The 24,668-nt window shown below is 36.1% G+C and overlaps 1 protein-coding gene across 2 annotated transcripts in view; it reads left to right on the top strand.

The window, feature by feature from the left end:
- TRAPPC9 (trafficking protein particle complex subunit 9) overlaps positions 1 to 24,668 on the top strand; it is a 1,041,075-nt gene that overhangs the window by 682,460 nt on the left and 333,947 nt on the right. Inside the window, exon 20 of one of the 2 annotated variants that reach the window (XM_074202721.1) lies at positions 1,326 to 1,479. In XM_074202721.1, coding sequence (XP_074058822.1) covers positions 1,326 to 1,479 — 154 coding nt within the window. Of the gene's footprint in view, positions 1 to 1,325; positions 23,479 to 24,668 lie in introns of those variants that run through there. The other variant, XM_074202720.1, reaches the window with a different exon arrangement.

Below are 24,668 nucleotides of genomic sequence, written 5' to 3'. Positions count from 1 at the left end.
TTTTTATGAACTCTTCCATCTGTGACAGCCATAACCCTGAGCAGTCACAGTAATCTCACCTCTAACTCTTGCTGTTTTGAGCTGTTATGATAACCCAATAACTTTAATATATGATTTTACATGATCATTAAACTATGTTGTTATAAAATGTGAATCCCTGCCACTTTGATATCCTGTGTTCATTAGTTGTCTCAGTCCTCCCCACCTAAAAGTACAGTTGGCAGTAGATACCTTGAACCTCAGTAGCAATAATAACTATAATCTATAAAGAACGTTTAAGTTTGGAAAGTACTTTACATATATTATATCATTGGCTTCCCACAACAATCTCATGAAGTAAGTGCTGTTATTAGGATTTGAATTTGTCTTCTGCTGTCTTCCAAGGCCGGCACTCTGACCTCAAACCAAAGTAAATATACTGTTTGATATAAGTTCATTAGAGAAATACAGTCAAAATATCCTCTAATGGGAAAAAATGGTTACCCACTGAGGAGTATCAGAAGCATCTTTTGGGAGGAGGTAGCATTTGCTTTGAGATTTGAGATTTGAGTAGATAGAAATTCAGAAAGGAAGAGAGGAAAAGAGTCTAATAAGATCATGGTCTTACATGGTATCAAAGAAAGAGTATTAGCTATGGGAGTTGGATTATCTAGGTTTGATACCTGACTCTTAACTTTAGCAAGTCCCTTTATCTCTTTGACAAAAGGGCATAATAATGTCCAAATTTCCACCTAATATGAATACACCTAAAATTTTACAGAAAGAGTGCTTTATAAACCTTAAAACAATGTGTTTATGTGGGTCACTTATTACTGTTTTTATTGTTTTTAAATTATGATTTTGTTGGAGGAGGCAGTATCCATACTGACAAAATCATAAATCTTTGAAGAATCTAAAGCATATTAGGTAAAGTATCTTTTATCTCTTTGCAAAATGGATATTACCCTGAAGAAATTATGGTGTTTTCTTTAATCAGCTCCCAAGTGTGAATCTTTAAATGTATCTTAGTTTACAAATACGATCTTTGTTAATCCAAGTGTAGTCAAGGCATGATGGGTGGTTGTGTTATTTCTTATTATTAATTCAATGTTATGAATTAATAAAAGTAGAAATGGGTTATCTTGAAAGGTATCATATTTCCTATGGCATTTAGGTTGGTCTAAATCACCACTTCTAACTCTCAAAATATCTAATACTGTGAATAGTCATAATAATTATTATATTGTCTCATGCTGACCTGGACCAATTGAATCAAGATATTTATGGGAAATAACCCTACCAATAACTTCTTTTTTTTGTTTTTCTCCTTCTATCCCTTCTTGCAGAATGGCGATTCAAGTAGACAAGTTCAACTTTGAGAGCTTCCCAGAATCTCCTTCGGAAAGGACTCGGTTTACAAACCCCAAACAACTTGAAGAGGAAAGGCAGGAAGCCCGGGGTCTGGAAATCAACAGCAAGTTAGACATCCACTGGAATATCATATCCTTTGAGATTTGACAGAATGAGATGTTAATAAAAAATGCTTCAGCAGTTTACTGGGTAACCATACCAATTTTATAAGTGTTAGGGTTCTTGAAAGGGAAACCAAATAAGCTACTTAATTATAGATTCCTAACTATTGCTTATGCCATAAATAGCTAAGAAATGTCATGATGGGGAGGTCTAAATAAAATAGATGTTGGTTTTTCTTTAAATCATAATACTTTTAAGGCTGCACATAATGAAATATTGATTTAATATGAGAATAGTGCTTTTGGGGTTTTATGGTCTCTTTGATTTAGAGAAAAATAATTTTTGCCAATTCTGATTTTAGCAATTTGTTGTCAAGGGAATTCTGTTCAGGTATCTGTTAGATTGGATTGCCTCTGAAATTATGATTCTATTAGTCATTTATTTTCTCTGTAGCTCCAGGGAAGGGAGGCTGCATTGTAAAGGAAAAAGAGCTTTTGACTTAGACAAGTACTCCTCATCTTATGCCTTCCTTATCCTAATCTTTCAAACAAGTAAATCAATTCCCTTCTACCCCTTGACCTTTTGACCTTGGGAATTTAAATCTTTTAATCCCTTTAGTCCTTTAAGAGCCAAGTATAACTACCATGAAACAATTGAGATGGAAAGCATGGAGAGAGGAAAATGTTGGTAGCTGAACCCATATATGAGAACATATATTAATAAACCTCCTCATATATTCTCAGTAGTTAAGTTTTAACCGTAAAATGATAATAATTATAAATAATATAATTTTTAAGGTTTATAAAATGTTTTAAACATATCTTTTGACTCCTCAAGTGAAGGAAAGACTAGGGAAACAAAATAGCCATCTTTATAGTATTTGAAGGCTGTCTTTTAGAAGATAAATTAGATGTGTTTTGCTTAATTTTAGATATCAAAACTAGAAAGTTGTAGAGAGCTTTTCATAAGGCATGAAGAAAAATCTCCCAACATTAGCAGAAATAAGCTACCTGTCTGGAGGTCTTTAGACAGGAGTAACTTTAGCCCCTCAGTAATATATCAGAGGATTGTCTTTTCTAAGTATATATTGAATTAGAGCTCAGGGGTTCCTTTAAGTTCCAATATTCCATGACTAAATGAATATTAAATTTGGGAAGGACCTCAGAGCCTTCTAGTCCATAATACAAAGACACCAGGGCTCATGCACCCACCTGAGAGCTTTCCTTTAGAGAATCTCTTTTGGAGGTGGCATACTTTGGTTACTGCTGCTGTTGCTATAACATATCTTGAGTCCTTCTTGGGAACTAGTCTTGGAAGTGGTTTCACGTCACACAAAACTAAGACTTATTAATTTGTAGTCACAATTTATTTTTGCCTTTATTGGTTTGGGAATGGAGGCTGTGGACAGGATGAAAACCTGGTTTAGTAAGTTTGGCTTTACAGGGCCAGAAATTATCATTCTAAGAGAAATTTTCCAAAAAAGTTGTTGTAATTGTCATTCTAAGAGTGATTTTCCAAAAAGTTGACTTTTCTAAAAAGTTGTTGAATCACCTAGGTTTGGTCCCTTCCCCTCTTTAAGACTCAGTTTATCTATCTGTAAAATGAAGGGTATATAGAATGATTTCTAACATACCTTCCTAGACCTTATTAAAACTGTCTTTTAACTATTAAAAAATACCATATTGAAAACAAACATTTATTAAGAGCTTACTTTATACAATATTCTATATACACTATATAGAATGCACTGTGCCTGATGCTGATGATGAAGTAAAGTAACCAGAGTTGCTGCTCTGAGGAATTTACAAATTATGAAGTAAGATAAAGCATACCCTTAGAAATATGTGAACCATTTTTTATTGGAATGGTCCAGATAGTCATATGAAATATTCTTTGAGTCAGGAATCACAAAAGGTTTCATGGAGGATGTGACACATAAACTCAGGCTTGAAGGGAGGTTGTGGCAAATGAGAAGGATGGGTAGGGAAGCTCAGGGGAATGCTGGTGGCAGGAGAGATCATTCCAAGCTTGTAGGAAAGTATTCAGAAATATATAGTCAGGACAGGGTAGAATGAGATTAAAGAATAGCTTATAGTTCATTTTAATTAAGATATACAGTAAATAAAGGGGAATGATGAAAGCTGGAAATGTACTTTGGAGCTAGGTTGTGAAAGATCTTGAATTCTAGACTGAGGACTAAAAAGTCCTTTTATTCCCAAGACAATGAGAAATCCCTTAAGGTTTTTCAGCAGAGCAACTGTATGGCAGCCTGTGCATTAGCTATGTGATATATAGGTTAGGAGGAAAAGACACTTTAGGAGACTATTAAAGTAGTTCATGCAAGAAGTAATATGCTAAGCCTAGGGTGGTGGTACTAGGGTTTAAGAGAAGGGAATGAATGGAGGAAGTATTTTGGCGGCTGGACCAATAGATTTTGTTAATTGATTGGGTGTTGGAAACTGCTCTGAGGAATGAAATTGGTACAAAAAAATTCTGAAACTGAATGAAAATAGAGTGGTCTAAACAGATAAAAGTAGTACTTATAATCTTGTATTTAACGATATTAAAATTTTTTAAAAATTAAAATTTGTATTTTAAAAAGTTTGTACAAAAGGTGACAGGGGTTGCAGGTAGCAGAGAATGACTACAACACCAAAGCTTGGCATAGTCCTATAGGAATAGTATGGGAATTATTGTAATATTCCTAGTAAGAATAGTAAGAAAAGCTAAAGATAAGAAAAGGGGTTATTTTAGTGATAACCGAAGTGAGAAAATGTAACCAGGAGCCATAGATTACTTTTCATAGATGTTTGGTATTGAAGAGTTGGTTGACGGGATTGTCCTAGTCAAGATCTGCCACCATTGAAGAGATTTGGAAGTCTCAAACATGTATGTTCTCAACAGGCTCTTCTCAGAGAGGAGGCAAGACATAATTCAAACAGGAATTGAATCAAGCAGTGACTACAACATGGGTGTTTCATAGAAGGCATCTATGTTCCTTGGAAAATGGTACTGATCACTTGTTTTAAAAAAAGAAAAAGATCAAGACAAGGTCTTATGTGATGGGCATTGTTGGTCCACATTTGCAAATGTCATACGTCTACATACAGGATGAAACAGTTTCTTTAAGCTTCAACACTATTCATTCTGAACTCAAGTATCCTGAGTTGAAAGAACCCAGTCAATCTCTCAAGAGCGTGTTGGAAACATGGAATATTTGCATTTAAATTGAAGTGGATCTGAAGCAGATTTCAGGAATACAGAGTTTGGGTTGGATTCATGGTGTACAGTGCAGTGACACAGATGGTCATCTATTGCTAGCCAAAGAAATCGAGAGAGAGAGAGAGAGAGAGAGATCAGATCCATAGTCCTTTTAGATTTTCATAGTACCTTTGTTACAAAAGAACTGAGATATTGGTAGTGTGTTTTTATCCCAATTTTGCAAAGGAGGAAACTGGGGCATTTAGAGGTTAAATGGTCATATGCCTTATGATTATGCCTTTGTCATGTCCATTAAGAACAATACTAGGTAAGTTTTTTATGGGTTTCATAGTTACTGGGTGCTTTTGTCATAATAGCCCAGTGGGATAGATGGATATAATGATAACTATTTCACAGATGAGGAAACTGAGGCAGAGAGAGGAAGTGATTTGTTTGGGGTCTCATACCTATTATGAATCACAGAAATAATTTAAATCTAGGACTTCTAACTCTTAAGTCCAGGGCTTTTCTATTATACCAGTTACCCTTCCTTCATGGTTCTGCCATATACTTTTTGTAAAATTTATTTTAGGCAATGGGGTTAAGTGACTTGCCCAATGTCACACAGCTAGGCAATTTATTAAGTGTCTGAGGCTAGATATGAACTCAGGTGCTCCTGACTCCAGGGCTGATGCTGTATCCACTGTACCACCTAGCTGCCCCAATCTGCCTTCCTTTTTATTTCTTTTCCCTATAGCACCTAGCACAGGAATGATTATATGTTTCATGACCATTCAATAAATGACTACTGTGAACAAGACCCTTTGTTTTGTGTTAAATGATCAGATAAAATGATCAATAAAATATACTTTCTGCCCAGCAAGCAATGTAAGTAATGGACACAAAGGTGGACTGCATTTCTCCTTGTCTCCTGAGGGAAACTCTAGGGATGCAGATTTTGTTAAATATCAAGAAATTCCTACTAATTAGAATTGTCTTAAGATTGAATGGGTTCCCATAGGATAGTGAACTTCTGTTTCCCTGGATGTGTTCACATGAACTATTCATTTTTTGATGAAGAAGAGGGAAATAATCTATTAATAAAGAGTGGTTAATGTTGAACTTGGAATCAGAAAGGTCTGAATTCAATTTCTGCTTCTTATTTCTATTAGCTGTGTGACAAGACCAGACACTTTACCTTGGCTAATCTTTATTTTAATCTATAAAATAGGAAATATACCCAATTATACCCATACTATCAAGCTCATGAAGTTGCTGTAAGACTTAAATGGGATAATGTATATTGAAAACTTGTATATACAAAGAAGCATAAATCCATATACATGTATACATGCATTATATACATAGATAAATGCACTATTGGGCCAGCTAGGTAGTACAGTAGACAGAGCACTGGCCTTGAAATCAGGAGGATGGGAGTTCAAATCCAGCCTCAGACACTTGACTCATACTAGCTTGTGACCTTGGGCAAGTCACTTAACCCTGATTGCCTCACATCCAGGACCATCTCTAGTCATTCTGATTAATATCTGGTCACTGGACCCAGATGGCTGTGGAGGAAAAAAGTGAGACTGATAGCATAGCACCCTCTCACTCAAATCCAGTTTTCCCTGATGTTGTGGTCTTCTTCGAAAATGAAGGACATATATTAGAAACACAAAAACATACAAATGTATTTGTATGTATATGCTTGTGTATATATCTACTATCTACATCTATATCTAAATATATGTGAGACTACTGTGATTACCTGATTGCCATTATTTTTAAAGTTCTCTTTCAGTGCTAAGATTGCATGATTCACATAAGGAAAAAGAAAATGTAATGAAAATATAAATGCGTATATGTGAGAGGAACAAAATGCTAGTTCCTAGTTGAGAGAGGGCTCATTTTTGACAGAGGGAAATTAGGAAAAGCTTCTTGAAGCAGTTAAAATCCACTCTAATTGTTCACATGCTCTTTCTGCCCAACCCATAGTGTGGTAGAATACTCTGGGTTCATAATAGTCTAATCAGCCATTGTCAGACACACTGCAACTTGACTCTTAACATAGTGATGACATTTAAGAGGTCACCAGCCAAGGATTTCAATAGGTCCAGGTGGAGTGCATAGATGTTCTAAGTTCTAAGTAATTGACAGAAGCAATAACCTAAGTAATGGTAGATATTCATGGAACAGCCAAGATTATAACATGATTAAACTTAAAGGATTTGGAAAGGAGCAGTAGAGGGGCAGCTAGGTGGCTCAATGAATAGAGCACCCACCTTGAAGTCAGGAGTACCTGGGTTCAAATCCGACCTCAGAGGCTTAATAATTACCTAGCCGTGTGGCCTTAGGCAAGCCACTTAAACCCATTGCCTTGAAGAAAAAAAAAGAAAGAAAGGAGCAGTGGGAGATAGGGCTGGATTGTGGAAAGGCTTTAATACCAGTTTGAAGAATGTTAGACTTGTTGATCAGTCAGAATAATGGATAGATGTACTACTTTGGGATGGAGGGAAATCAATTTCCTTCATCTTATAAAAATTTTTCATTTCAACTATCAGTCAACAAGCATCTGTTAAGTTTCTAATATGTGTGTATCACTGTATTATATGCTGAGAATGTAAAGACACAAAACAAAACAAAACAAAACCTCTTCTTTCAGCTTGTCCAGTAAAGTATTGAGTCTTCAGCTGAGCAGATTGACAGAATAGTTTGGATAGCTTCTGGGTCGGGGAGAGAATTAGAGATAAATTAAAGGATTGCTTTGCCTCACTGAGAGCCCATTTGAGATTATAGAACATAAATGAGTTAGTATACCTGCTTAGGTTATTCTTCTCTCCATTTATCGGAAAGTAAGTAGAGATAGAAAAGACACATGATGTGAACAATGCAGTGTTGAAGTTATCTCATTTTGTCTTAACAAATAACACAATGAGATAGGTAGTTCAGGCATTCTTATTCTAATTTTATGAGCAAGGAGAACAGAGATATTACTTGATTTTCCCTGTATTGTGTCCTTAATTTTGATGAGAAAGGAGTGACCAGGTTTCTCTTTGTACTACTTGCATACTTGCATGCAGTCTCTGGTCTTATCTTCTCTTGAAGTATTATCCAAAACTTCTGTTCCAATCAAATTGCCAAATACTATTATAATTCCCTGAAATGTAACCCTACTAACCAAATTATTGAGTTTAAAGGATAATACTTCCTATGACTTTTAAAAACTCTTTTTCACTTGAGGATTCCATATTCTCTGATTTGGAGAATCATCAATCATGAATAATTTTAGAATCTGCAGGGAAGGGATCTTTGAGCTGTCTTGTCAGAGATTTTATTCTGGAGGAATTTACAAGTGGTCATCCCAAATCTGCTACTGAAAATGTTAACACTAAGTACATTCTAGTGGTGAAACTCCCACTACCTCCCTAGGGAGCATATTCCACCTTTACCCAATTCTAATTGTTCAGATCTGGAAGCAGACTTGCCCTAGTTATATGATTCTGGGCAAGTTGCTCAACCCTGTTTGCCTCAGTTCCTCATCTGTAAAATGAGCTAGAGAAAACCCCAAAGGGGGTCACAAAGAGTCAGACACGACTGAAATAATCAAACAATAAAAAAATTGTTCAGAACTTTTTCTTTATCTCAAGTCAGAATCTGCCTCTCTGAACCTTCTACTCATTGATCCTGTTTCAGTCCCTTGGGTCCAAGAAAAAGAAGCATGATCTCTCTGTTCTCTAAATTTGTAGAGCTCAAAGTGTAGCTTGGAAATTCCCCATTGCCTAAAGGCTGGTTTCTTTTTCTTCACTCCTTTTTTGCCAACGCCTATGCAACTCAATCCTGTCTGTTGCCCCAGAATTCCCAGGGCTCAAACTTTGTTTTCCTAGCTAGGGTTAGGACCTTCACTGTTGGCTTGCTGCCATACTTGCTGAGCCTTGACCAGAGTTGCACTATTGCTAAGAGCCTCTATCTTGTTCTCTGCCTTACACTGGACTATTCTTACTTTTTAAATTTTATATATTTAAAGCATTGGGGTTAAGTGACTTGCCCAAAGTCACACAGCTAGGCAATTTTTAAGTGTCTGAGGCTGAATTTGAACTCCTGACTCTAGGGCTGGTTCTCTATCTAATACACCTATCTCTATCTAGCTGCCCCCTGTTGTACCACCTAGCTGCTCTGAGAGATCTTTATTAAAGTTTCTTCAAAACATCCAGAGTTGAGAACTTGTTTCACTTTTTTTTTTTTGGTGGGATCTGTAGTTTTAAGATCTCTGTAGAGGTTTCATTTAAACTTGTTTTGACAAAAGCTCTCAGGAGCTTCCTAGCTTTGAGTTACTATCTTGACTCCACTCAGAAAGATGTCTGGTTTCTTTCTTTTTTTTTACTTTTGTTTTTGAAGAATTCTTCTCAATCTCCTTTGGTGGATCTTCATTTATATTACTCCTACTCACTTTGGATGCTTCCTATTGCTATATCCTGGGTCCTATGTTAATTTTAATAGAGCTGATTGGTTAGCATCTAAGTAAATTATTCTTAGATCTATATATCCAGTCCAAGTCTCTTTCCTTAGCACCAGTCCCAAGTCACTGACTAACTTCTTTTTGGGAATCTTGAATTTGATATCTTTTAGCCATTTCAATTCAACATGTCCAAAAAAGTTCACTTTGCTTTCACATGCAAAAACTGACTATAAAAGTTTTACAGATATACACCACAGAATAGTTGTGATGGTAACCCTTAGCAAATGTATTCTATAAATGTATATGATGATGATGATGATGATGATTATTGTTGTTGAAAGCAATACACACATTCCCCTTAAATAAGAGAAGGAAATTAGATGATTATATATTTTTCCTTTGAAAACAATCTAATTTGAGACTTAGGTTTGAGTGTTTTTGAGTATGTTTGAGAACTACATGTCAAAATGTACTTACAGAAAACACAAAGAATGTGTTGTATGTTTCTTAGAGATGGTGTGGCACAGTGGGGAGAAACTGCTAAGCTAAAATTCTGAAAGTCTGTATTCTAATTCTGATTTTGTCACTAGTGTTTTGGCTTTGAGCAAATCACTTCACTTCTCTGGGCCTCAGTTTACCATTGTCAATTGAATGGGGTAGGAGGCCCAGTGGACTCAGAAAGAATTATCTTTCTGAATTAAAAAAGAACCTCACATACTTGTATGACCCTGGGCAAGTCACTTAACCTTGTTTGTTTCAATTTCCTCATCTCCAAAATAACTTGGAGAAAGAAATGGCAAACTACTCTAGTACCTTTGCCAAGAAAACTCCAAATGGGATCAGGAAGAATCTGACACAATTGAACAACAAAATGGAGATGTGTCAAAGTAATTTATCTATGTGTTACCTTCCAACTTTTGATAATCTTCATTTCTGTTTTAACTTTCTACATCCTGGTACCATTGTGTTGTACAGTCTTTATGTGTTCCAACAATCTTTTCAACTCTAAAATTCTCTGATAATAAAAATAGTTATCATTTCTATGGTATTTAAAGTGTTTCAAAGTGCTTTACAAATATCTAATTTGATCCTCTCAGCAATCCTGGGATATAGGTGTTATTATTATTTCCATTTTACAAATAGAAATCTAAGGCAAACAGAAGACAAGAGGACTTGCCCCTAGTTAGTAAGTGTCTCAAACTGAATTTGAACTCAGGTCTTCTTGAATTCAGGTTCACTGCTGTGTGCACTAGGTCACCTAACAACAGTGATAGTGATTTTGGGCTGTTTTCAGGGCAGCTAAGTGGTACAATGGATAGAGCACCAGCCTTGGAATCAGGAGGACCTGAGTTCAAATCCAGCCTCAGACTCTTGATATTTACTAGCTATGTGACCTTGGACAAGTCATTTAATCCCATATGCCCCATTAAAAAACAAAAACAAAGGAAACAGGATTTTGAACTCTTTTCAATGATATCTGGTCATTAAGTACTTGAATTAAATTAAATTTGGATATCAAGTCCTTAAGTTGCTTTCCAAGGGAAAATAGAAAAGTCCATTTAAAACTTATTCTAGTATCTCTTTAACTTAGCCTGAATGGATTTGAAAAATTCCTTTCCTTCCTTTGTTACATCTTGCTAACTATGGAAACTCCAGAGACATTGACAGCCAATGGCCATGAGAGGCTTTCTCTTTAGAATAACCTGACTGCTGTGTTCTTTCAATTAAGAAAAGCTGTAGAGTGAATTTAATTAAAGAGCATTGAGATAATTTACATTAAGAACACGATCTCTGTCTCTGTCTTTCTCTTTTTAGCATCTGGAGTGACATCTGGTATTGACTGAACAGTCAACTTTTGTTATTGTAAGTCAGAATTCAAACAGATGGAACAGTCAAAAGTTTGAATTGGCCAATAATTTCATCATGTGCTTTTAATGATATTTTCTAAATATTTAGAGGTTTTTTTTTAATTCAAATGTAATTTGACATCCATACATTATTTTAGAAATTTTCAAATTAGATCAATAAATAAGGGTGGCTATTTAAGGTTTTTTTTAAGAGTTCTGTTATAGCAATTCCTTCATTAAAATTATAGATATATAGATATCCCCTGGGTGTGCTTAAACCATGAATGCTCCATTTAATAGCTGAATGTGCCAACCAATTGCACCACAGACACTTGTGAAAGCTAGGTAGCTAGTTGGCACAGGAGATAGAGCACAGGATTTGGAATCCAGCCTTGACTTGACTTGACTTGACTCTTACTAGCTATGTAATCTTGGTCAAGTTACTTAACCCTGATTTCCTCACATCCAGGACCATTTCTAGTCATTCTGATTCATATCTAGTCACTGGACCTAGATTATTCTGGAGGAGAATGTGAGTCTCATGACTTAGCACAGCAGCCCCTCACTCAAATTCAGTTCATGTTCTTGTCATGGCATCATCTCCCTGGAGTCATGGTCTTCTTTGAAAACAAAGGACATATATCCATCTACTCAATAACTAGGCAAAGAACAGAAAAGAAGAAAAAAACCAACTTGTTATAGGAAAACCATTATTTAGTTGTTTAACTTCTCAGAGTCTTTATTTCCTCACTTATAAAAAGAGTTGAAATGAATTTAGTTTTGTCACTTTATTTAAAAGACCCTTATACTCTGTGTGTTTTAATATTGTATGTTCTAAAGTCCTTTCTAGCTTGAGCATTCTATTTTACACAACTTGAGTGCTTATAAGCCATATTCAGAAGCTGTGGGCACAGTGGTATAGTGTCCTGGGTCTGAAGTCAGGAAAATTCATGTTGCTGAGTTCATATCTGGTCTCAGATATTTATTAGCTATGTGACCCTTTTTACATCAGTTTCTTATCTGTAAAGTGGAGCAGGAAATGTTAAGATATTTCAGTATCTTTGCCAAGAGATGGGATCATAAAGAGTTTAGACACAATTGAACAACCACCATCAGTAACCAATCTATATTCAGTGCATTGTATGTTCTTAAGTCTTTTCCAGCTTTAACAAAATATATAATCAAGTCCCTTTCAATTGATGTTCTAAGATTCTGTTATTCTAAATCAGGGTGGAGAACCTCTTGCGCTGCTGCCCTATTGCCCTGGTGATGTCAAGGCAACCTCAGGTGGGACTCAAAATTCAACAGATCTGTCAGCATTGTAGGGATAAGTTAATTAAATGTTTGACCGATTATAGCCTGGAATCATTTTTTTTTTTTTATAAGTAACCAAAATGACTCTTGTCAGAAGAAAGGTTTCCCACCCCTGCTCTAAACGGTCTAAAAACAATGCCATCTTTAAAAGTCAGGGTCCAATCCAATGTGTCCATGCTCATTCTATCCTAGTTTTGGAAGTGCTAAATGAATGATGGATAAATTCCATTTTTTAGGGGAGAGGAGAATCACTATCTTATACTTTTTTTTTTTTTACTTATCCATAGGATTTCAAGTTTTAGGTGTCTGAAAGGCAACTGGTGATACTTCAAATAGGAGATGGCACCTGGACTGTGCCTTAAATCAAGGTAAAGATTCTAAGATGAGGAGGGAGTTCATTTGAGTTATATGAACAGGCAAAGGTAAAGGAACTGGAGATGAGGGATTTCATTGGGCAACAGTAATTAAGCCAGGGCTATTCAGTCAGCAAGCATTTCTGGGGTACTACTGGGAATACAAAAAGGGCCAAAGACAGTCTCTGCCATCAAGAACCTCAGAAACATTGCAAAAAGTTATGTATAAATTGAGAAATGCAAAAACAAACTAGATAGCACAAAAAATGGAAGGCACTAGCATTGAGTACAAACAAAGAAATCTTGTAGAAAGTGGGATATTGGCTGAAACTTGAAGGAAGCTGGGAGATAAAAATGAGGACAAAGAGAGTTCCAGTCAAAGGGGACAGAGAAAAAGAGGCCAGTGTCATGCAATTGGAGAGTAATCAGGTGCAAGGAGACTGCCTGCATAGGAGAGGGATAAGTTATGAAGGACTTGGAATGCCAAACAAAAATTGCATTTTATCCTATCAGTGGAATGTAGTAACAGGAAATGAGGGTGAGAGGATGTGTATATAATATGATCAGACCTGCCTATCAGGAAGTTCACTTTGACAGTTATGTAGAGGACTAAGCATCTTTTCACTTATTATCTCTAATGGAAAGACACTCCTACAGATTCATCAAAATTAACAAATATCCTTTATGTTGCTTTTTAAAAAGCAAGTATTAAAGTATTTTAGTTGTTTTTAATCTTTGTTTTTAGTTTTTTTAGGGTTTTCTTGACAAAGCTACTGGAATGATTTGCCATTTTCTTCTCTAGCTCATTTTATAGATGTGTAACTGAGGCAGAGTTGTGACTTGCTCATGGTCACACAGCTAGTAAGTGTCTAAGGCTAGATTTGAAGTCAGGAATATGAGTCTACCTGACTCTAGGCCTTCCACTCTACTCACAGTGTCACCTAGCTGCCCAATTTAGTTATTTACATCTCTGCTTTTATCCTATTTAAAGATGATATAATTGGAATTAATATCAATCAGGTGTCTTAGAGAAAAAGAAAATTAGACCTACATTTTATAAGTAGTATATGAAGAAAACCTTCTGGTCTGCTTTCATTGCTCACAGATAGACAACCACGTCCTCCTCAAAATGACCGCATTTGTTATGGGAACACACAGTTCCCATAAATCCAAATCTAAATGGTGGTATGTCACACACCTAGACAATAGGGGGCAGTAACCGAATGCTGTAGGTGAGCATATCTCTACTTTTTATTCAACAATAATAACTTTCTTTGCTGAAACACAGTCACTAAATTACCTTTGTCAAGGCATGTCTATTATTGATTCTTGCAAACTGTTTCTGTATGTCCCAGTGTTTTAAATTGCTTTGTCTTACTTATTCTTTATAAAAGGATGAGGTATTTACTGAATATATAAGTTTCAGAGAGACAAATAATTACAACAACACTTCCGTTGACACTTTACAAAGCCCCTTTTTCTCAACTATCATCTTTGACAGGCATTAATAGATTATTCTCATCTTGTAAATAAATCAAGAACTTGAGTGACTTGCTCAGGGTTCATAGTTAATACCAGCATCATGATTCAAATTAAGAGCTTCCTACTTTGAGATGTTGGCTGTCTTCCCATTCTACCATGCTGACTTGCATTTACTAAAAACATATTAGAATAGAAAGAATGTTAGATATGAAGTTAGATGTTCTGAGTTTATATTTTTCTTACTTAATACTGATCTTATGAAACTTACAACCTCTCTAAAGTTCAGTTTCATTATGTAGAAAATGTTCAAGTTTGGGTGATTTCTAATTGTTCTTCCCCATCTAAACCTTACGAGACAGAAAGATATCTTGGCATCTTTTTTTTTGATGGAAAATGTCAATCCTTTTGTCATTTGCAGTAGGGAAGTACTTATAATGATATAGTGTTGTCTCTCTTGTCTGGTCTTCTTTTTGTATAATGGTTGCATTAGTAACGTGATTATTCTCAGTGAGGTTACAATTGACTGGAGTGAAGGTAACTAGAATTGTTACCACAATATGGTCAGTACTTGAAGTGAGTGCTTATTATATCCTGTTTTTCATCCATTTATTGGATATTAGCTATATAATAGCTATATAATATATAGCTATATAATGTATGCTGCCTTTTCACTTGAGTTAAAAAAAATTTTGTTTTTTCCTAAATTTTATTTAAGAAGGTAGTTTTATACTATGATTTAGGTAGACAACATTGAAGAGATTATATTAAGGAGAAACTACTTTATAGTATACTAGAGTTAAAGTGGGTTTCAGTCATGACTCTGATCCTTATGAACCATCTGAATTTGCGTAAGTTAATTCACATTTTGAGTGTCAATTTTCTCATTTGTAAAATGTGGATAGTAGCAGAGACATGGAATTTCAGACTTGTAATAATATTAGGTATTTATATAGTGTTTTAAGACTTGTAATATGGTGTGCATACTTTATCTTATTTGATCTTCATATCAAACCTGTATTTTTTTTAAGGCTCTGATTTTCCAGACTTCATAATAAGTAGGCACTGAATACGCATATACAAAAATGAAAGTCTCCACCTCTGTGGAGCTTACATTCTAGCCAGGACTGAGAACATATACATGTATTCTATATGCAGAATAGCTACAAGGTGATTTAAGGGAGAAATAAGTAACAGGGGAGGTGGAGAGGGGAGTTCAGGAAGGGTTTCATATGATTCTTCAACTGAATCTTTTTTTTTTTAGGTTTTTGCAAGGCAAATGGGGTTAATTGGCTTGCCCAAGGCCACACAGCTAGGTAGTTATTAAATATCTGAGACCGGATTTGAACCCAGGTACTCCTGACTCCAAGGCCAGTGCTTTATCCACTGCTGCACCTAGCTGCCCCCTTCAACTGAATCTTGAAGGAAACTAAGGATTCTAGCTAGAATCAGGTGAAGTGGGAGGGTAGAGATGGGATATGGCCAGTGCAAAAGAATACCAAGATGGGAGATGGAGTGACACATTTGACAAAAAGTGGAAAGCCTAATTTGGCTGGAGTATAGAGAATGGAAGAGGAATAATCTCTAAGTAAGCCAGGAAATTAACTAGAAGTAAGATTGCAAGGGCTTTAAGTTCCAAAGAGGGATCTATGTTTGATTCTTTAGTTAAATCTCTAGAAACAAAATGAATAGAGGAGCAGGCAGTGATTAGTACCACCTGGTCAACTGTAGTTGACAGTAAACCCTGTGATCAGTGGTTAGATGGGTGTTAATTCTATTTCTTAATTTTTCTGTGTGATTGTTGTGTGGGCTTTTGATTCTTCCTAAAAATAGTGCAGAAGCCTCCTTATGAGGAGAAACTTTGAACTTTGAAAATAAATAATCATAGCTGGTTGTAGAAGTACTGATGTTTCATACTCTATGCAAGTCATTTCAAAAATGTCCTTACTGGATGTCAGATCTTCAGTTTTGTCATACTTGCTAAAACCTCCTCTGGAAAAGTAACATTTTTATTTTCTACCTCATGACTTTTTTGTGAAATTCAAATGAGATAATGGATATGAAAACATTATCCTTGTTCATGTGTTAAAGATTCTAGAATAAAAAACCCATCATCAATACCCTTTTATATAGCTCTGAATTACACATAGATCACAATTATTATTGCCAAAGTCAGGCTTATGATGTTTCAAAAGTAATTTTCTAACTTGAACTTTTCTTTTAGGATAAGAACATGCTTGTTTATCACATCTGTTAAATCCTGCATAGTTTATAGTCTGTGCTTAAAGAAGATAACAAATCTGGAATCTGAAAACAGAGTTTCTTTGATATGTGTGAATGAAGATATTTGGAAAAAACATCTTTCCTATTTTCCTTTTCTATATGTTCTCCTTTCAACCTCATCATCCCTTTGTAGCTTTCAACCCACAAGAAAATCTTACTGTATTCATGGAATCTCAGTGTCAGACCCTCTTAGTTACTTTTGCTTGCAATTCAGAGAGATTCTATTGAGTAAATGCTGTTACATGGCTTACTGTTTAAAACTAGCCAATCTCTCACCAGCTGTTAGCTCATTATAGAGTACTAGATTAATAAATAATAGAGTTGAATTTGAATCCTGCCTCATATACTTAATGGCTTTGATATCATGGGTAAATCACTTATATTCTCATGGCCTCAATTTTCTCATCTGCAAATGATCTATGAAGGTATTGATTCAGTTTCCTTATATGTAAAGTAGAAATATTTATAGGGCATACTATAAGTTTTGAAAAGGACTTTTCTCATGACAACACTGAGTAGTTCATGCAAGCAGTTGTTATTCCCCTTTTTATATAAAGTTAAAGAAATTATATAATTGAGCAGATATGAATAAATAGATAAATGGATGGATAAGTAGATAGATAAATAATTTTTCCCCTATAAACATAACTAGCAATGAGATTGTAGAATCCTAGAAATGGAAAAAGCCTATAAGTTTATCATTTTATAGTTAGCTAAACTGAGACTTAGAAAAAATTGTGATTTGCTTAAAGTGTCATGGACAGTTAACAGGACAGAGATTTGGTTTCGGGTCCTCTGACTTCAAATTTACAACATTTTAAAAGGATGAAATTTGGACTATGATTTTAGGAAATACAACTATCTTTAGTACAGTATACTTAGTACATTTTGGTGTATTACCCAGTCTAAGCACAACACAGGAATATTTCAGTCTAGGTGCTAGATTGTTTTCTCAATTTTGTTTTCTCATTTCATTATTGTTTTCTCATTTCTGAGAGTTGATTTATGTCACATTGTCTCTTCACATTACCAACCAAAGGGGAGAAAGAATGTGTCTCCTGAAATTAGCCACTATTACAATGTGATTTTAACCAATTTGTGATATAGCTTGCTTATAATATTATAATAACATCATTGTTGCAAAACAATATTGAACAGGGACTCCTAACATGGGGTATGCCTGTGTTAATTATCTTTGGAATTTGGGGATCTATCCCTAGCTTTGCATCCATCCCAGCTTTTTGATGCAAGTCCTAAGTAGAAACAATTTTTTGAGAATCAAAAATTATAGGACAATACATTCTGCCCTTTGGTTGTTTAAAGGTCTTTCATGTGGCTTTACTCCCACCTCTCAAGCAGCTCTTAGCTAGGTACTTGGGATTTAATTGAGAGAAGGTAATAATTTACCTTAATATTTACGGTGATCTCCGAATACTATATTTAACTCTGTTGCCTATGTTTTTTTTTAAGGGTCATACTCTGACTTTCTATTCTTCATGTTATTGAGATCCCTCTATCTTATAATGAACTCAGTGAAGGACAAGATTATAGTCACTCCCTTTGTGCTTAACATACATTTTTCCAATTCAACAAAAATGCATTAAATGCCTATTATGTGTTGTGAGACACTATCTTGGATAGAGAAAGATTTTTTAAAAAATAGACTCTTTTTTCATAATGCAATGCTTACCAGAGGGTGGTGAGGGTGTGTGTGTGTGTGTGTGTGTGTGTGTGTGTGTGTGTGTGTGTGTGTGTGTGTATGTGTATATATCCCCACTTTTGGCATTTTAAAAATAGGTCAAGTTGAAGTTGTTTTAATTGTAAAATTCTTATCTCCTTCTCATTTTAAGTCTCCCAATTTGTTGCCCATTTTGATCTTTACTCTTACATGTAAGTTTTCTGACTAGATAGATTAATTTATTTGGAAATTATTCCCACATCAGTATCCCACATTTCATTGTTTTTGTTTGTTAAAATATAGTCAGTTTAATTTTCAAAATGTAATTTTATGCTTGGCACATGAGCTCTTTTCAACTTTCATGCTAAAAAATATTTATAATATGTAAGTCTATATCTTCTGCATAGAAAACAAGTCTTGGCCCTCTTTCATTTCTCAATTCTGAGCTACATTTTTCTCCTTCCTCCCTTCTGCTTAACATTGAAGGAACAAAATAATCCAATATATGTTGCTTTAATTTGGAGGATCATAACAAATTCTTTTTAAAAAATTTATTTTAATCTTAACAACCATAAATGTGAATATTTCAATTCAAAATGACAGAATTGAGAATTGTATGTGAAAATGTTAAACTTGTTTTATATTTAGTTTTTAAAATGTCTATTAATTTTACCATAATAGAAACAAATTGTTTTCTTCTTGCCTGGATTTCCTTCTACTATCTTCCAAGCACTAAATAAGCTTTTTTCTTATCTTTAAATTTGTATTTATTATTTATGTACATGTATTATATATTCTCTACCAATCTGTAAATTTCTTGACGTCAGAAACTGTCTTGCTTTGTCTACTTCCATCCAGAATGGTGTCAGAAAATTATCAAGTACTTAAATTAATGTCAGCTTAAGCCTTTAAAGGTTAGTGATTTAACCACAGTCATGCAACTGTTAAGTGTTAGATTTGAGACTAGAACTCAGATTTATTTCCTCCTAGTGCCACAATTTTTTCTATGATATGATATTTACATAAGTATGCTTTAGATTTCTCCTACCCAAATGGGATCACAAAGAATCAGACACAACTGAAATGTCTGAACAACAGCAATAACTTTATATTTATTCATTTACATTGATATAATGCTTTTGATTCTTAAAATAACCTTGTAAGGTAGGCTTGGCAAGAATTATCTCCCCTTTGTAGGTGAAGTAACTGTAATTGAGAGAGGTAAAGAAAGAGGCCTTTCCTAAGTCACACAATTAATTAATCACAAAGCTGGACCTAAGACCCAGGTATTCCTTTCATTTGCACATATTTGAATATTTCAGTGACTCAGTGATGAACTCTCTCCCAGTGTAGGTTGCCTTATATCCTGTCTGATCCTGTCCTTGTGTTGGCATAGAGGTCTCATAAACTATTTCTTCAGTGTTCTTTCGTTTTTTTTTAAATATTCATCATGACTACATGACACATCCTTGTTTTACTCCATTGGTGACTGTGGAATCTTGAGAGCATTGTTCACAATCCAGAACCCTATCATGCAGGCCATCATGAAACTGATGTACAATACTGATGAACTTCTCTGGACAACCAAATTTTGACATAATTTTCCATAAACTCTCATGACTGATGATTTCAAAGGCCTTGGTCAGATCTACAAATATTGTATACAGACCTCTGTTCTGTTCCTCGCATTTTTCTTGGAGTTGTTCAGCAATAAACCCTATTTCAACTGTTCTTGACCCTTTCTGAAGCCACATAGCTTTCAGTGGATGACCATTTTCCAGGTGAAGGATCAGTCTATTGAGAAGGACTCTTAACAGCAATGACCAAAAGAGAAATATCCCTGTGATTGTCACAAGACAATCTATTCCCTTTACCTTTATTGAGATGGATAATGGAGGCATCCTTGAATTCTTGAGGGATAACTCCTCCATGCGATATAACTTGGAAAATTTCAGTCAATTTTTGGAATGAGCAATGGATCCTTCACCTTGTAGATCTCAGCTGGAATAGAGTCAGCACCAGGTACTTTGCCACTTGGAAAGGAGGCTAATGGCACTCAAAACCTCTTCTTCAGTTGGAACTTCAGCTAGGAACTGGTTGACTTCAACTTGAGGTAAACAGTCGGTGGCTTCTGCATTGATTGATGATGGTCTGTTAAGAACTCTATGAAAGTGTTCATCCCATCTATCTAAGGATCATGTCCCTGTTGTTAATCAATGTGGATCCATCAGCACTGAGTAGTTGAGGTGCACCTTATGTCTTTGGCCCATAAATAGCCTTCAGGGCATCATAAAAGCATTTTGATTTCTTACTATATGCATAAAATTGAATTTCATTTGCCTTCTTACTGAGTCGAGTCCTGCATCTCTCTAAGCTTCACTTGAACTTTACCTTTGATGGAATTAAATGCTGAATTATTAGAAATGGATGAACTATCCTGCTGGCAAAACCCAGTGGTAGTCTTGTTTTTCATTTAGCAGCTTCTGTATTTACCCATCATTTTTATTAAACCAGTCTTGGAATTTGTGAGTGTTCTGGCTCAGATGAGCAAATGTGGTACTACTGTACACCAGCTCTCTGAAAGCTGCCTACTCTCTTTCTGCTCCACTGTTGTCAACTATGTGTTGGCTCAGTTTTCTCTCCAAGTTAGCACCAAACTATTCCCACTCAGAGAGACACTCTAATTTCTTAATATTAATTCTTATAGTATTCATTTCACTTTGGAACTGCTGCTTTGGTTGAATGTATATATAGAGAGAGTTTAGAAAGGATGAGTCTGTGATCAGTCCAGCACTCTGCACCATACATTGTCTTTGTCATACTCACATCCTATGTTGGTCTCTTCTCTTTACAATCCCACAGTCTAATAGATGCCAGTGTTTGCTACAATGGTTCAACCAGGATATTTTATTGCACTTAGGTAAATAGAAGACAGTTTTTGTGATGAGAAGGTCATGAGATGTGCAGTCTTCATTACAAAGTGACCATTGCTGTTGCTGTTCCAACTCCATTCCTCCCAAGGATTCCCTGCCACATCTGATAATCTTGAGCATACTCTAGCATTATAAACTAGAGTATTATTTGTTTGTTTATTTTTTTACATTTACATAGGTTTTATTTATTTTGAGCTTTACAATTTTCCCCCTAATCTTACCTCTGGCAATTTGCCAGTCTTTACACATTGTTTCTATGGTATACATTGTTCCAAATTGAATGTGATGAGAGAGATCCTATCCTTAAGGAAGAAACATAAAGTATAAGAGATAGCAAGATCAGACAATAAGATATTGGGTTTTTTTCCTGAATTAAAGGTAATAGTCCTTGGTCTTTGTTCAAACTCCACAGTTCTTTCTGTGGATACAGATGATATTCTCCATTGCAGACAGCCCCGAATTATCCCTGATTGTTGCACTGATGGAATGAGTGAGTCCATCAAGGTTGATCATTGCCCCCATGTTGCTGTTAGGGTGTACAGTGTTTTTCTGGTTCTGCTCATCTCACTCAGCATCAGTTCATGCAAATCTCTCCAGTCTTCCTGAATTCCCATCCCTACTGGTTTCTAATAGAACAATAGCGTTCCATGACGTACATATACCACATAAACTAGAGTATTATAAGAATTATAAGCTTGTCTTCTTTTGGTTCATTGATGATAATGGTCTCCAGATCTTCAAACAATTTTTCTTTAACTTCATCAGGGTTCATCATGGTGGAAGCAAAAGCACTAATGATGGTGGCATGGCATTTTTCTGGAAGTGGCAATCTCATTGTAATGATCCTGTCTTTCACTCCTTTTGGTAGACATTGAAGAATGTAGACGAGTTTTGATTGCAGAACCTACCCCAGCTTCATGGCATTCCCTTTCACTGTGGCCACTCCAGAAAAACATGTATCCAGCGCCAACTTCTGTAAGCTGACCTTCATTTGCCAGCCTTATTTCACTCAGGCATGCTGTTTGGATACCATACCAGCTGAGTTCTCTTGAAACAAAAACTATTTGTCTTTCAGGTCCATTGGATCTTGTGTTGTCTGTGAGTGTGTGTACATTGCATGTACCTGTGGTCTCTTTTTTGAAGAAGTTTGTGCAGATTTTTTTTTGTGTCTTGACTGCACTGTGGGATTCCCCCCCCCCCCCCCATAATCAGGCCTCATTTAGGTAAGCAGACAATTTTTAAGGCAACTTTTCTAACCCCTTCATTACATCAGGAAGTATACAGTGTGATCCTTAAAAAGGGCTGCTCATGGGGCAGGTAGGTGGCTCAGTGGATAGAGCACCGGCCCTAGAGTCAGGAATACCTGAGTTCAAATGTGACCTCAGACACTTAATAATTACCTAGCTGCATGGCCTTGGACAAGCCACTTACCCCATTTTCCTTTTTTTTTTTTTTTGAATTCATTTTTATTTTATTTTTTTATTCTCATTTTGTACAAATTTTTTTTACATTAATAAAATATTCTTGTTTAAGAGTAAACAAAATACCCCTCCCCCCATGAATATAGACTTGCTTGGGCAATAAAGTAAAGGGGAGAGAAAAAAAATTAAAATTAAAAAAATAATAGTAATAATTGTAGGTATGGCCAGGTGGCACAATGGACAAAGCACCAGCCCTGGAGCCACGAGCACCTAAGCCCACATCCAGCCCGTAGACCCAACAATCACCCAGCTGTGTGACATGCAAGCCATCTGATCCCCACTACCCTGCAAAAACCAAAAAGAAGAAGGAAAAAAAAGACCCAAAATAAAATAAAATAGTAATAATAGTAGGGGTGGCTAGGTGGCAGACAGAGCATTGGCCCTTGAGCCAGGAGCACCTGGGTCCAAATCTGGCCTCAGACGCCCAAAGATCATCCTGCTATGTGGCCCCAGGCAGGCCACCCAGCCCCATTTGCCCTGCACCCTCCCCCAAATAATAATAATAATAATAAATGCTTCAGTCTTTATTTCAACACCAACAACTCTGTCATGGGTGGATCACATTCTTTATGGTAAGTCCATCACAAGAGTTACTTCCATATTTTTCCAACGTTGCCATTGCTGATCGCAACTCCCTCCTTTCTTATTTCTCCACTACCATGTACTATATTTTCTCTCTCCTTTCACTCTGACTCTGCTGTCGGGTAGCTGAGTGGTGCAGCAGACAGATCCCTGGTCCTGGGGCCAAGAAACCCTGAGCCCCCATACCACACCCCTTAGGGCCAGAATCTGCCTGGCCCTATGGTCCTGGACAGGCCTTCCAATCCCAGCCCCTTGCAAGAAGTAAAAAAGAAAATGTGTTATATCTGACCACTCTCCTCCCATGGTCCATCCTCTCCTCCTTTATTCACATCCCCACCCCTTCCCCCTGCTCCCCTCCCTCCTTCTTACTCCAGATGTCTATACCCCATTGAGTATATATGCTGTTTCCCCTCCTAGCTACCTCTGAGGAGAGCAAAGGTTCCCTCATTCCCCTTGCCTCCCCCCTTCCATATCATTGCAATAGCTTATTGAAATAAAAAAAAATCTTATTATGTGAAATATCTTGGCCTATTCCCCCTCTCCTTTTTCTTTCTCCCATTACATTTCCCTTTTTTTCTATTGACTCCATTTGTACACCATATTTTATCTTCGAATTCAGCTTTCTCCTGTGCTTCAACTATAAAAGCTCCCTCTACCTGCTCTATTAACTGAGAAGTTTCATATGAGTATTATCAGTGTCATTTTTCTATGCAGGAATACATGCAGTTCATCATCATTAAGTCCCTCATAATTTCCCCCTCTCCTCCAATCTCCATGCTTCACCTGAGTCCTCTATCTGAAGATCAAACCTTCTGTTCAGCTCTGGCCATTCCAGAAGGAACATTTGACATTCCCCTGGTTCATTGAAAGTCCATCTTTTTCCCTGGAAGAGGACATTCAGCCTTGCTGGGTAGTTCATTCCTGGCTGCATTCCAAGCTCTTTTGCCTTCTGGTATATTATATTCCAAGCCCTACGAGCTTCCAATGTAGTTGCTGCTAAGTCCTGTGTGATCCTGACTGCAGCTCCAGGATATTTGAACTGTGTCATTCTGGCTGCTTGTAATATTTTCTCTTTGACTTGGGAGTTCTGGAACTTGGCTATAATATTCCTGGGGGTTGGTTTTTTGGGATCTCTTTCTCTGGGGGATCGGTGGATTCTCTCCATTTCTATTTTGCCCTCTGCTTCTAAAACATCAGGGCAATTTTCCTGTAGTAATTCTTTGAAAATGATGTCAAGGCTCTTTTCCTGATCATGACTTCCAGGTATTCCAATAATTTTCAAATTATCTTTCCTAAGTCTGTTTTCCATATCAGTTGTTTTTTCAATGAGATATTTCACATTTTCTTCTAATTTTTCATTTTTTTGGTTTTGAAGTATTGATTCCTGATTTCTGGTAAATTCATCAATCTCCCTGAGTTCTATTCTTTGAAGGATTTGTTTTCCTCTGAGAACTTTCTTATCTCTTTTTCCATCTGGCCAATTTTGCTTTTTAAAGCATTTTTCTCCTCAATAACTTTTTGAACTACTGTTTTATCCATTTGACCTAAGCTGGTTTTTAGCATGCTATTTTCTTCAGCATTTTTTTGGATTTCCTTGACTAAGCTG

The sequence above is a fragment of the Macrotis lagotis genome, chromosome X, assembly GCF_037893015.1.
Source record: "Macrotis lagotis isolate mMagLag1 chromosome X, bilby.v1.9.chrom.fasta, whole genome shotgun sequence".
NCBI classification, from domain to species: domain Eukaryota; kingdom Metazoa; phylum Chordata; class Mammalia; order Peramelemorphia; family Peramelidae; genus Macrotis; species Macrotis lagotis.
The sequence above is the reverse complement of the archived record's forward strand: the minus strand, read 5'-3'. Positions and strand labels throughout refer to the sequence as shown.